Source organism: Rutidosis leptorrhynchoides, chromosome 6 (genome assembly GCF_046630445.1).
Source record: "Rutidosis leptorrhynchoides isolate AG116_Rl617_1_P2 chromosome 6, CSIRO_AGI_Rlap_v1, whole genome shotgun sequence".
NCBI lineage: Eukaryota > Viridiplantae > Streptophyta > Magnoliopsida > Asterales > Asteraceae > Rutidosis > Rutidosis leptorrhynchoides.
In genome coordinates, this window is record NC_092338.1 from 407,457,348 (window position 1) to 407,471,981 (window position 14,634).

Below are 14,634 nucleotides of genomic sequence, written 5' to 3' on the forward strand. Positions count from 1 at the left end.
GGTGGATGAAGAGTCAAATATGAAATGCGGATTCAGTATCAGGAGGTGCGTAGTTGGATTGAGAGCCCAAAACGGAATTATCCTAATTGGGCTGAGACCCTACTATCCCAAGCCCAATTCTAATATTGGACCGAATCACGGTTCCAGTTATGTTGTCCACTTGGTGAGTAATTTAATTAATAGTTGGGGTTTTGTTATCTGCCACGACCTTGTTCTCAACGACCATAATTTGAATTGTACTAACCACCACTGCGACCTCGATTACTGTGATTACCTTGATTTTGTGGAGGACGAGGGCTATAATTGTTCGTAGGAGCAGCAGTAGGTTTCGATTGAGCGGCGGAAGTGGTGGCAACGAGCGCTGAATTAGAACATGAAGTTGCCATAGCGAGTTTCTGTTTGCGGGTCTCTTCAAGAATGACACATGAACGAGCTTCATAAAATTCTGGTAAAAGATTGAGGTAGGCAAGCTGTGATACAATACTGTCATAACTTTCCAGTAACCCAACGATTAGTTGAAGAACAAGACGGGTATTGTTCACTTTTTCTCCTACGTTTGATAACTGGTCAGCAATAAGCTTTAATTCTTGGCAATAGGCAGAAACACTAGGAAAATTCTCCATACGCAGGTTCGAAAACTGGTTATTGAGATAGAGTGCTCGTGAATGTTGATTGTCCTGAAAAATTCCTTAAAGCCTTTTCCACGCATCATGTGCAGTTGATTCGGGTTTGAGAATTGTGTTGAGCAGGTCGAGTGATATTGTTTCGTAAATCCATTGTAATTCAATGGAATCCAATTGAAGCCAGAGTGCTGTTTTTGTCATTGGTGGGACAGTTGCGTCAGTTGTAGAAGATGAGTCAGAAGGAGAGATTGTAGCAGAGGGAATAAGATGATCGATCACATCAAAAGAGCGGTAGTGGATTATAGATTTGTGTGGTATTAGGAGATCATGATTATAGATTTGAGTGTTTTACATGTTTTGGTTTGTTTAGTAGTTCATTAATCGTTTCAATGTAGTATTGTTTGTTCACGGGTTAGGTTGTGTATTGGTATATCAGTTTAATGGGTTAATTTTGGTAATAAGCTCGAACGCATTTGTACACTACAACTAATCTTGTATTAGTTTTTAACACTTTTTGAATGAATTTTTCACGCTTAAAATGTTAATACAAGTTAAAAACATGGAAAAATATGACGTCAAAAACTTTGAAGTGTTAAAAAATATGGAGATGATACTCACACATCAAGAATTGATCCATACACACTAACTTACTATTATACCCTTAATTTATAATTATAGAGGTTCAACTCCCTAAATTAATTTAGGGTTATAACTGTCAATTTTGTGTTAAAAAGTGTGGATGGATCAATTTTGAGTGTGTGAGTATCACCTCTCTAAAAAATATGGTGTCAAAAAATTCATGTATTATTAACTTTTTGACACTTTTAAAATTTAAGTGTCGTTGAGTTTTCTTTTTAACGCTTTTAGGTATCAAAAACTTTGTGACACTTATATGTGTCAAAAATATGTTAAATTATTCATGTTTTAAAGCGTCAAAATGAATTATTATTATTTTTTTGTATCTGTAATTACAAATATCGCGAATATATGTGGGTATGAAACAATTATATCAAAACTAGATATTTTAATCTATACTAGTCTAATTTTTTTATTCACAAAAATTGATATTAAGATCAAATAAAATAACGAATTCTGACACATTCATTTCACATCACGCTTTTAAGGTTAATTTAACCCCGATTTGTTCCGGAAAAAAATGATGGGTCATGTTGGGGAGTAATATGATTTTATATATTGCTTACATTTTTATTTAACGACTACAATAAGTTAACAAAAAGGATAGAATAAACAAGTATTTATATGTTTAATTATGTCAAATATGAACTCAACATGAACAAAATAAAAGCGTGTTATGCTAGGCTTTTTATGTTCATTTTAGGGGACATAAGGTTCATTAAAGGCATAGCATAATCACGTTTAACTATTAATTAACTTAATTAACAATAACTAGCCTACAAACCATTATTTAATTTCAATTATTCACTCCTTAAAAATAGCATCTAACTTTAACATGTGAATAGTTAAGTTTATGAATAGCAAGAGAACACATAAAACACATACTTTTAGGCTATAATATATAAGGTATGTATCAAAACTCATGTAGACTAAATTAATGTAAAATTTTGCTGTAGAATTTTCTTGTAAATGTGATTACGATTAGGCCCCTAAGGTAATTTATTAACTTTTTGCTTAAGATAAAATGTCACGGATAGTCCTTGTGATTTGCTCAAAAAGACACGAATAGTTCAAAGTTTAATTTTTCAACTGAGAAGTCCAGAAGTGTACACCTTTTACACTGATAGTTCAAATTTTTAACGTCCGTTAATGCTCTCCGTTAACTCGCGTCACATGACAGACATATGAAGGTGTTTTCGTCTTTTTCTCTCATTTCCATTTTCTTTCTTAATGAGTAACATGCTCTTAATAGTAACATGCAACTCAACCATTCTTTCTTTTCTTTCTTTTCTTATTTGTTATTCTCATGTCTCCTATATTTTTTTTTCTTCCTGATTACATTAACAACAATAAAAGACACCAACCATTATCAAACACTAATCTGCAAGACAACCGTTCTTTCATAAAAAAAAATCATTTCATAATCAAATTAACAACCATTTCATAATCAAACACTAAAAAACACAATGAAACACTTAAAAACACCAATCATTTCATATCTGATTTCACCGTCTACAAGAGGTGAAATCGAACGACTACCACCACCACCATCGTCATCTCCTTCACAGACGATAAACATCACCGTCATCTCCTTCAATTAAGGTCATGATATATGGCTTTATTGTTGCAATCTGTCACTAAATACGTAAACTACACTCGAAGATGGTTGCGAGCTGCAAGTAAATCCGTCGCTAAAATACAATTGTTGGCAGAAAAATCCAACCACCCACCTGCATGGTTTCAGACAATCTCTCGTCGTAATTTTCAAGTTTGATCGATTTGGATGGGACTACATTTAGATCTGACTAATAATAATCATAGAAGTTGAACATTGTAAGTTAGATAGGAAGGGTACCATGGAATCATTAGAAATGCAATCTGAAGCATTGGACATGTGAAGTGGATGAGAGTAGGGGTGTTCATTGGTTCGCTTTTTGGTTTTTCGGTTTATTCGGTTCGGTTTTTTCGGTTTTAAAACTTATAAAATCAAAACCGAAAACCAAACCGAAACCAAATTTAAATATTAAAACCAAAACCGAACGGAAAATCGAATTTGATTTCGGTTTAGTTTCGGTTAAAACCGAAAATCACTAATAATATAAATCCTAACCAACAAAAACTTACATATAAATTAGGAATAACCGTTGTGAAATTAATTTAAGTATACATAGTAGATAACATGTTTATTGTTTAATATAAATGTAATAATACATGAAATATAATATAAAATATAATTATTAAAATTATAAATATGTTTTAATATGTTATTAATTTGAATTCAGTTTTTAATTCGGTTTTCGATTAACCAAATTTATAATTTTCAAAACCGAAAATCGAATTACGAATTCGGTTTCAGTTTCGATCGATCCGAAAACCGTTTAAAAATTCAGTTTTTTTTTTTTTTTTTGAATTCGATTCGATATTCGATTTATTTAGTTTGAAACCAAATGATGCACGTCCCTAGATGAGAGGATGTGGAGAATGCTCATAATAAGGGTCTTCTTTCACACAAACAAATATTGCATGACTTATATATATAATGACTATATAGAGTTCAAATAATGATTTTATTATTGTTTTGTTAATTAATCGATTTAGTTTAAGGACAAGGATTGTGTGATTTTGTTTTGGAATTATATTTTATTTAATTTGATTTTTGAAGTGTACTGGAGAAGAAAGAGACAAGATTTTGAAAAAAACGGAGATGAAGATGCATGTGACTTAGAGATGAAAATGGAAAATGACAATTATACCCTCATGTGCCAAGCACATTCCTGGGTTTAACGGAAAATTCTAACGTCCATGACGTTTAGACTATCCGTGTAAAAGGTGAAAACTTCTGGACTTCTCAGTTGAAAATTCAAACTTTGGACTATTCGTGTTTTTTAAGCAAACCACAAGGACTATGTGATGCCCCGTACAAAACCATCGTGTACGAATCATCAACAACAGGATCATTACAAGGTTAAGTACTATATGCGTTTTCAAAAAGAGTTTGCATTCATAACTAAAAGTGATGTCAAACCAACATCGAAAGTTTTACAATCCAAAAGGATGCTTCACTAAGTAGAAGCAATAAAATAAGTGTACGTGACCCCAAATGGTCGTTACAAGTCATAATTCAAAAGTACTAGTGTTTGAATGCAAAGTAAAGTAGTTCATGCGTGGACAACTCTAAGCAGCAGGTGTCTACAGCACAACAAGTAAGACAGCGGAAGCAACCTCAAGCACCTGAGAAATACATGCTTAAAAACGTCAACACAAAGGTTGGTGAGCTATAGTTTAAGTATAACAGTATGTAAGGTAGGCCACGAGATTTCAGTGCTACAAAGAGCGTTTCAAAACAGTATGATAAAGTATATGTTAACCGTGGGCACTTGGTAACTAACTTAACGTTTATACCCCCTGAAAGTACACTTGGCAAGTGCGTATGTTTACGAAGTATTAAACACTCGTTAAATGCTAGCGCTACTAGCCCGAGTGGGGATGTCAAACCCTATGGATCCATATCTAAGATTCGCGTTCACGGTTCAAAAACCAATGATTAAACGTTACCGAGCTAAAGGGAATGTTTATGCCGTTGTATAACCCACACATATATAAGTTTAAGTACTCGTGCCTAGTATGTAAAACATAAAATCCACATGTATTCTCAGTTCCCAAAATAAGTTAAAGTAAAAAGGGAATGCTATAACTCACAATGATAATGTAGTCGTAAAGTCGGTCCGGTAAAGGTGTGCAAGTAAACGGTCCGAAAGTCCTCAAACTAAGTCAAATAGTACTAAGTCAGTAAATCGTCTTAATAGGTTTAAAAGTATGTATTTAAGGTCATAAGGGTCATCATCATTCATCATTAAACAAAAGGCGTAAGGTAGGTTTCGTTTATGAAAGTAGTTTAAAACAAAGTCTGAGTTCAGTCAGTCACCACGGCCTCTACCCTTACTGAATTATGGTGAGACCAGTGTCCATGGCTCCGTATATGAGTCCCTTAAGTGTGGTAAAATTTACAGAAGCAAACTCGTCTTTGTTTGACCGTGGCGACGGTCTAAGTGCGAGTAGGTCAGAAATTTCTGCACAACGTTAAAGGACATAGTAACGATCGGAGGGCCATAAATCCTAAACCGTAACTCGGATTAAGACGAGTCCTATATGAAAAGTTATCTACTCGAAAAGATTTATCTAAAAATCAAGGTTAGAACAGCCCAGGTCTACTGGTCTGTTACAGAATCACCAGACCAGTAGCTTTTGGACAGAACAATGAGTTTAAAAGGGTTCCGGTGGTCTTGGTGCTTGATGTTCATCATGGTTCTCATCCTTGATGCATATAGCTTCAAGTGTATAACTCATTGATGTATCTACATCATCTTAACCAAGTCTTGACCATCATAACCCATGTGCAAGTCTAAGACATGAAGCACAACTCACTTAAGAGTTGTATGAAGTTTGATGAACCAAAGTTGCATCAAAGTCTTAGATCTAACACATACATGGACTTTAAAGCTAATAACAAGTTACAAACTTGAAAGTAAACTAACTAATCAAGATCATAAGTAGTAGAACATAGTTCTTAGTTTGATCTTGAAGATCCAAGACTCAAAAGTCTAGATCCAAAGTTATATTTAAAGAAAACTTATTTGTGTGTTCTTGAACTTTCAAAGTTAACTTAATTTGTTCAAGAGATATGAGATCAAGACTAACTTGTAGTACTTGACCATATAAACTAACTACATGAAATTAAAGTGCATAAATTGAAGAAGTAAACTTAAATAAATAAGAAAAGGTTCATGGTTGTTCATACTTTAAAGATTCAAACCAAGGTTTGATCTTTAGAAAGTAAACTTTAAAGTTTACTTCATGAACTTCAAGTATGTCTTTCAACCATGAACTTTATAAACTTTGAACAAGTATTTAGTGGAGATCATAAACTAGAGAGTTTATGTCTTGTATGTTCTTGAAGGTTCAAGATAAAAGAAGAATTAAAACTAGAAAGTTAGATTCTTGAAAGTTAGTAAGTAACAACAACTTGTAACAAGAATCAAACAACAAACAAAGATTGATGATGATGAATGCTTATGAAATCAGTTTTTAGCAAGGAAAAAGAGGAGAGAAAAGTTCATATTACTTACAAGTATTTGAGAGAAAAAGAGAGAGAAAGCTTGAGAGAAAAGTGTAGTAAGTTGTGTGTGTTTTATGAAAGAGTAAATGCAAGTAATTGTAATACAAAAAAAAAGAATTTTGAACACCCTTCATGGCCATAAGGGCCACGGCCAGCTGCTCAAAAAAAGGGGGGAAGAGTTGGTTCTTTGGTTACTAGTATGTAAAGATGACAAAAGTTGGATAAAATGGGTGTTTGCATGGGAATGAACAAGTAACTTGATTCCTTACTAAGTTAACTAACTAGTTTGCTTCTAATTGATACTTACAAGTGTTAGTGGGCTAACTAAGTCCACTTAAAATGTAGGGTGGGCTTGGAAGTCCAATAACATGAGTCCATTACACTAACAAAGCCCAAGTTCAAATAAATCACAAGTTAAACCAATTAAAGCCCAAGTAACTAACTAATAGTCTTAGTTAATTAAAATGATTAATAAATTTAATCATGAATGTAAATAATATCTAAAAATATTATTCGTGAAAGTTCCGGGTGTCACAAAGACGTTTCGGGCCCTTAAAAGTCAAGTACGGGCAATCATGGCAACATGTAAATGTAATAACATACATTCGTTTAATCACACGTATTAATAATAATAATTATTAATAAATAAACGTTGGAAATTCCAGGGTCGTTACATTACCCACCTGTTAAAGAAAATTTCGTCCCGAAATTTAAGCTGAGGTAGATGGAGGAGTTGGGAAAAGGTGAGGATACTTCCGCATCATTTGATCCTCTCGCTCCCAAGTAAACTCAGGTCCTCGTTTGGCATTCCATCGCAATCGGACGATCGGAATCTTGTTGCATTTCAAAGTTTTGATCTCACGATCCATAATTTCAACAGGTTCTTCCACAAAGTGGAGTTTGTCGTCAATAGTAAGTTCTTCCAATGGTATGATAAGTTCAGGTGCAGCAAGACACTTCTTCAAGTTCGACACATGGAAGGTAGGATGAACTGAGCTCAATTATGCTGGTAGATCCAAACGGTATGCAACGGGTCCAACACGTTCCAAGATTTCAAAAGGACCAATGTATCGTGGGTTTAACTTTCCAAGTTTTCCAAAACGGATCACACCCTTCCAAGGTGCAACCTTTAACATTACACGATCACCAACGTTGAATTCAAAGTCTTTACGTTTAAGATCAGCATAACTCTTCTGACGATCGCGGGCAGTCTTAAGTCTAGCTTGAATCTGAGCAATCTTCTCCGTCGTTTCGTGGACTACCTCGGGTCCGGTGATTTGCTTTTCGCCTACTTCAGCCCAACAAATAGGAGATCGGCACTTACGGCCATACAATGCTTCAAAAGGTGCAGCATTAATGCTAGAGTGATAACTGTTGTTGTACGAGAATTCGGCTAGTGGCAAATGCCTTTCCCAGGCCTTTCCGAAATAAATGACACATGCACGCAACATGTCTTCCAAGGTCTGAATTGTTCGTTCACTTTGCCCGTCAGTCTGAGGATGATAAGCAGTACTCATGTCAAGACGAGTTCCCATGGCTTCTTGCAAAGAACGCCAAAATCTAGAGGCAAAACGGGGATCGCGATCGGAGATGATCGATAAAGGTACACCGTGTCGTGATACAACCTCCTTAATGTATAATTGAGCAAGTCTTTCCATTGTATCAGTTTCCTTCATCGCTAGGAAGTGTGCAGATTTGGTGAGGCGGTCAACAATAACCCAAATGGTATCGTATCCGCCCACCGTCTTTGGCAGCTTGGTGATAAAATCCATTGTGATCCTTTCCCACTTCCATTGTGGGATCTCCGGTTGCTGAAGTAATCCAGAAGGTCTCTGATGCTCGGCTTTAACCTTTGAGCAAGTCAAACACTTACCAACATAAGTCGCAATGTCCTTCTTAAGATTCGGCCACCAATACTGTTCTTTAAGGTCGTGGTACATCTTGCCCGCACCGGGGTGAATCGAATATCTCGATTTGTGTGCTTCATCAAGTATGAGGTTCCGTAGATCTCCATAAAGAGGTACCCAAATTCTTCCGGCATAACATCGGAGTCCAGACTCCCTAACCTCGAATCGAGAGACAAGTATGTTCAAATGTTCGTGAGATATGTTCTCCTCTTTGAGAGCCTCATCTTGGGCTACTCTGATCTAGCTGTTGAGGATCGAATGGATGGTGATGTTCAGAGCCCTAACACGAAGAGGTGCCGTCCTCTCCTTTCGGCTTAAAGCGTCAGCTACAACATTGGCCTTGCCAGGGTGATAACGGAGTTCACAATCGTAGTCGTTGAGCGTCTCGATCCATCGACACTGTCTCATATTCAGTTGCTTCTGATCAAAGATGTGCTGGAGACTCTTGTGATCGGTGAAAATAATGCTCTTAGTTCCATACAAATAATGTCTCCACAATTTAAGCGCAAAGACAACGGCTCCGAGTTCAAGATCATGCGTAGTGTAGTTCCGCTCGTGAATCTTCAATTGGCGAGAGGCATAGGCAATAACCTTTGATCGTTGCATCATTACACAACCAAAACCACTCTTCGATGCATCACAATAAACAACAAAGTCGTCACTGCCTTCGGGAAGTGATAGGATAGGTGCGGAGGTTAACTTCTTCTTCAAAGTTTGAAATGCTAATTCGTGTGCGAGTTCCCAAATGAACTTCTTGCCCTTGTGAGTCAGCGCGGTCAAAGGACGAGCAATCAGAGAAAATCCTTCGATGAATCTTCGGTAGTAACCGGTGAGACCTAGGAATTGGCGAATATGCGTCGGAGTAGTGGGGGTCTCCCACTTGCTGATAGCTTCAATCTTGGTGGGATCGACTTTGATACCCTGGTCGCTCACAACATGACCCAGAAATTGAACTTCCTTCAACCAAAATTCACACTTGGAGAATTTGGCGTAAAGTTGCTCTTGTCTTAAGAGTTCAAGCACTAATCGGAGGTGTTGCTCATGCTCTTCTTCGCTCTTAGAGTAGATGAGGATATCATCTATGAAGATGATAACAAACTTGTCCAAGTAAGGCTTGCAGACACGATTCATGAGGACCATGAACACGGCAGGTGCATTTGTTAAACCGAACGGCATCACGAGAAACTCATAATGACCATAACGAGTCCTGAATGCAGTTTTCATCACGTCACTTTCCTTCACCCTCAGCTGGTGATATCCGGATCGCAAATCGATCTTTGAATAAATGCTCGATCCTTGTAGTTGATCAAAAAGATCGTCAATTCGTGGAAGAGGATACCGATTCTTGATAGTCAATTTGTTGAGCTCACGGTAGTCGATACACATACAAAAGGATCCATCCTTCTTCTTCACAAACAGAACCGGTGTGCCCCAAGGCGAGAAACTTGGTTGGATAAATCCTCGGTCAAGTAGCTCTTCTAGTTGACTCTGTAATTCTTGCATCTCGGAAGGTGCGAGTCTATAAGGTGCGCGAGCTACAGGTGCAGCTCCTGGCACTAAGTCAATCTAAAACTCTACTGCTCTCTGGGCGGCAATCCAGGCAATTCCTCTGGGAAGACATCGGAAAATTTGTTCACAATTCGAACGTCGTTCACGCTCTTCACCTCAGTTTCTACTGCTTTCACATGTGCTAGGACAGCAAAGCGTCCCTTCCTCATAATCTTTTGTGCTTTCACGCAACTAATGAGGTTCAACTTTGAGGTACATCTCTCTCTATAGATAACCAGTGGTTCGCCATCTCCTTGTGGTATGCGAAGTGCTTTATCTCCACAGATAATATCGTCCTTTATCTTGCTCAACCAATCCATACCGACGATCACGTCAAAACTTCCCAGTTTGATAGGTATCAAATCAATTTCGAAATCTGCACCAGCTATGTTGATAATAGCTCCACGACTAATATGGTCAACCTTTTCAAGTTTTCCATTTGCGACCTCGACAAGCATACTTTCTTTTAACGAGACTAATGACCAATTAATCTTATCACAAAAATGTCTACATACATAACTTCTATCCGCACCAGTATCAAACAAGACAGAAGCTAAAAGATTGTTGATTTTGAATATACCTGTCACCAAGTCGGGGTTATCGCGTGCATCCCTTGCATTAACATTAAAAGCTCTACCACGGGGTGGCCCGCCATCTTTTCGCTTATTTGGACATGCATTTCTGAAATGGCCCGTCTGCCCGCATTCGTAACACTTCTTCGGCCCTGTGGGGTTCGGCTTCCCATTCAAAGTGGTAACCTTGCAGTCTTTTCCGATATGCCCAGCCCGTTGGCATTTCTCACAAACAACATTGCAATATCCAGTATGGTGCTTGTAGCACCGCTCGCATTGTGGTAAGGTTCCTTTGTAGTTCGGGTTGGTGTTGGTGTTGTTGTTGGGATTAGCGTTTCCACCATTGTTGTGCCTCTTGGCGGGGGTTTGATCGTAGTTTCTCCCCCTGTTGTTGTTGTTGTTGTTGTTGTTGTTGTTGTTGTTGTTGTTGTTGTTGTTGTTGTTGTTGTTGTTGTTGTTATGGTTGTTGTGGTTGTTGTCCCATTTCCTCTTTTCGCTACTACCAGCTTCAAACTTAGCCTTCTCCGGCTCGTCAAGGATGATTTGATTCAGGAGAGTATGCGCCATGCGCATTGCTTCGGGAACATTCGGTGGTTTGGATGAGGTGACATTTCCTTTGATGGACTTAGGAAGTCCCGAGAAGTATTTCTCCATGCGCTTGAATTCGGGGGTGACCATGGTCGGACACATCGGTGCTAACTCCAAAAACCTACGATTGTAACTGTTAAGGTCGTTCCCTACGGCCTTTAACTGCATAAATTCAATTTCCATCTTTTGGATTTCAGTTCTCGGACAATACTCATCAATCATAGCCGCCTTGAATTCCTCCCATGGCGTAGCATACGCCTCATCGATACCTTTCGCTTGAGCTAACGTGTTCCACCACGTTAGCGCGCTGTCAGATAGCGTGCAAGATGCAAACTTGGTCTTATTGTCCTCCGAACAGTTGCTAACTCAGAATACTGATTCAAGTTTCTCGAACCATCTAGTGAGACCAACTGGTCCCTCGATGCCACTGAAGTTATGCGGTTTGAAGCTCTGGAATTCCTTGTATGTACACCCATTTCGAACGGGTGGAATAACCGGTGGTGGTGGTGGTGGAGCTTCGAGATTTCTTTCTGCTAGGGCTGCAGCGACCCGTTCGTTGATCATGTCCTCAATTTAGGCGGCGGTAGGTGTGGATCTTCCGTTATCCACGGTATTCTAAACAAAAATTTTGACTCAAGTCAAAATCCAGTATGCAAGTAGTAATAATACAGTATATAGTGACCAACATGGAATCAAACATCACATGTTATTAAATAATGCATCTAGGTACAAATACCACAGAATCATCGTACAGCAATGTAAATAGAACATCGTGCAAGAATTAAATAACGCAAAGTTCCATTCATTAATAATAATAAGTTTCATACATCTGAATAAGTTCGTACAATACATATGAAATACATGAAACTATAACTAGATTACATCATGAAATCTAAATACAAAGTCCTACGGTGAAGGCGGGTGAACTGCTCCTCGAGCCAACTGCTCCTCGAGCTCAGTGACTCGAGCTCGGAGAGTCTCAACTGAAATGTCCCGTTCTTATTGATTAAAAACGTTCCATATTAATTGATTTCGTTGCGAGGTTTTGACCTCTATATGAGACGTTTTTCAAAGACTGCATTCATTTTTAAAACAAACCATAACCTTTATTTCATAAATAAAGGTTTAAAAAGCTTTACGTAGATTATCAAATAATGATAATCTAAAATATCCTGTTTACACACGACCATTACATAATGGTTTACAATACAAATATGTTACATCGAAATCAGTTTCTTGAATGCAGTTTTTACACAATATCATACAAACATGGACTCCAAATCTTGTCCTTATTTTAGTATGCAACAGCGGAAGCTCTTAATATTCACCTGAGAATAAACATGCTTTAAACGTTAACAAAAATGTTGGTGAGTTATAGGTTTAACCTATATATATCAAATCGTAACAATAGACCACAAGATTTCATATTTCAATACACATCCCATACATAGAGATAAAAATCATTCATATGGTGAACACCTGGTAACCGACATTAACAAGATGCATATATAAGAATATCCCCATCATTCCGGGACACCCTTCGGATATGATATAAATTTTGAAGTACTAAAGCATCCGGTACTTTGGATGGGGTTTGTTAGGCCCAATAGATCTATCTTTAGGATTCGCGTCAATTAGGGTGTCTGTTCCCTAATTCTTAGATTACCAGACTTAATAAAAAGGGGCATATTCGATTTCGATAATTCAACCATAGAATTTAGTTTCACGTACTTGTGTCTATTTTGTAAATCATTTATAAAACCTGCATGTATTCTCATCCCAAAAATATTAGATTTTAAAAGTGGGACTATAACTCACTTTCACAGATTTTTACTTCGTCGAGAAGTAAGACTTGGCCACTGTTGATTCACGAACCTATAACAATATATACATGTATATTAAAGTATGTTCAAAATATATTTACAACACTTTTAATATATTTTGATGTTTTAAGTTTATTAAGTCAGCTGTCCTCGTTAGTAACCTACAACTAGTTGTTCACAGTTAGATGTACAGAAATAAATCGATAAATATTATCTTGAATCAATCCACGACCCAGTGTATACGTATCTCAGTATTGATCACAACTCAAACTATATATATTTTGGAATCAACCTCAACCCTGTATAGCTAACTCCAACATTCACATATAGAGTGTCTATGGTTGTTCCGAAATATATATAGATGTGTCGACATGATAGGTCGAAACATTGTATACGTGTCTATGGTATCTCAAGATTACATAATATACAATACAAGTTGATTAAGTTATGGTTGGAATAGATTTGTTACCAATTTTCACGTAGCTAAAATGAGAAAAATTATCCAATCTTGTTTTACCCATAACTTCTTCATTTTAAATCCGTTTTGAGTGAATCAAATTGCTATGGTTTCATATTGAACTCTATTTTATGAATCTAAACAGAAAAAGTATAGGTTTATAGTCGGAAAAATAAGTTACAAGTCATTTTTGTAAAGGTAGTCATTTCAGTCGAAAGAACGACGTCTAGATGACCATTTTAGAAAACATACTTCCACTTTGATTTTAACCATAATTTTTGGATATAGTTTCATGTTCATAATAAAAATCATTTTCTCAGAATAACAACTTTTAAATCAAAGTTTATCATAGTTTTTAATTAACTAACCCAAAACAGCCCGCGGTGTTACTACGACGGCGTAAATCCGGTTTTACGGTGTTTTGCGTGTTTCCAGGTTTTAAATCATTAAGTTAGCATATCATATAGATATAGAACATGTGTTTAGTTAATTTTAAAAGTCAAGTTAGAAGGATTAACTTTTGTTTGCGAACAAGTTTAGAATTAACTAAACTATGTTCTAGTGATTACGAGTTTAAACCTTCGAATAAGATAGTTTTATATATATGAATCGAATGATGTTATGAACATCATTACTACCTCAAGTTTAGTAGGTAAACCTACTGGAAGTGACAAGAAATGATCTAGCTTCAAAGGATCTTGGATGGCTTGAAATTTCTTGAAGTAGGATCATGACACAAAAACAAGTTCAAGTAAGATTTTTACTCGAATTAAGATAGTTTATAGTTATAGAAATTGAATCAAAGTTTGAATATGAATATTACCTTGAATAAGAAAGATAACCTACTGTATATAACAAAGGTTTCTTGATCTTATATGATTACTTGGAATGGATTAGAAAGCTTGGAAGTAAATTAGTAAACTTGAAGGGATTTTTGAAGTGTTCTTGAAGTGTTTTTCCTATGATGATTATAGCTTGATTCTTAAAGTGATTTTTGATGAAGATGATGATTAACTACTGGAAAAATACGTTCATAATAGTGTGTGTGTGTGTGTGTGTGTTGAGAGAGAATTAGAAAGAGAATTGGAAGTGAAATGGAGTGAATGATGAGTGGTAATTGGTGAGTGGTGAGTGGGGTTAAAAGGAGTTCTAGTTAGTTGACTAGCTCATGGTAGAAGTTAAAATTGATTAGTCATACATGACATAATCAAGAGTGGAATCACATGCTAGTTCCTATTGGTATATACCCATAGTAAGTACGTTTTGAAGCTGTTTATAATACGGGTAAGAATACGACTAGAATTCTTGATGAAAGAAAAGAATGGGAAAGTAACTGTAACCATTTTCGTTAAGTATGAGTGTTT

At 36.6% G+C, this 14,634-nt stretch overlaps 1 protein-coding gene across 1 annotated transcript; it reads right to left on the reverse strand.

Moving 5' to 3' along the window:
* Positions 1-239: 239 nt before the first annotated feature.
* On the reverse strand, positions 240-623 carry LOC139855084 (uncharacterized). Its single transcript, XM_071844337.1, has one exon. It carries the CDS (start codon positions 621-623, stop codon positions 240-242), a length of 384 nt encoding a protein of 127 aa, XP_071700438.1.
* Positions 624-14,634: the final 14,011 nt, after the last annotated feature.

Coding starts and splice junctions, on each gene's coding strand:
- LOC139855084 (XM_071844337.1), bottom strand. CDS start 623: ATGGAGAATTTTCCTAGTGTTTCTGCCTATTGCCAAGAATTAAAGCTT.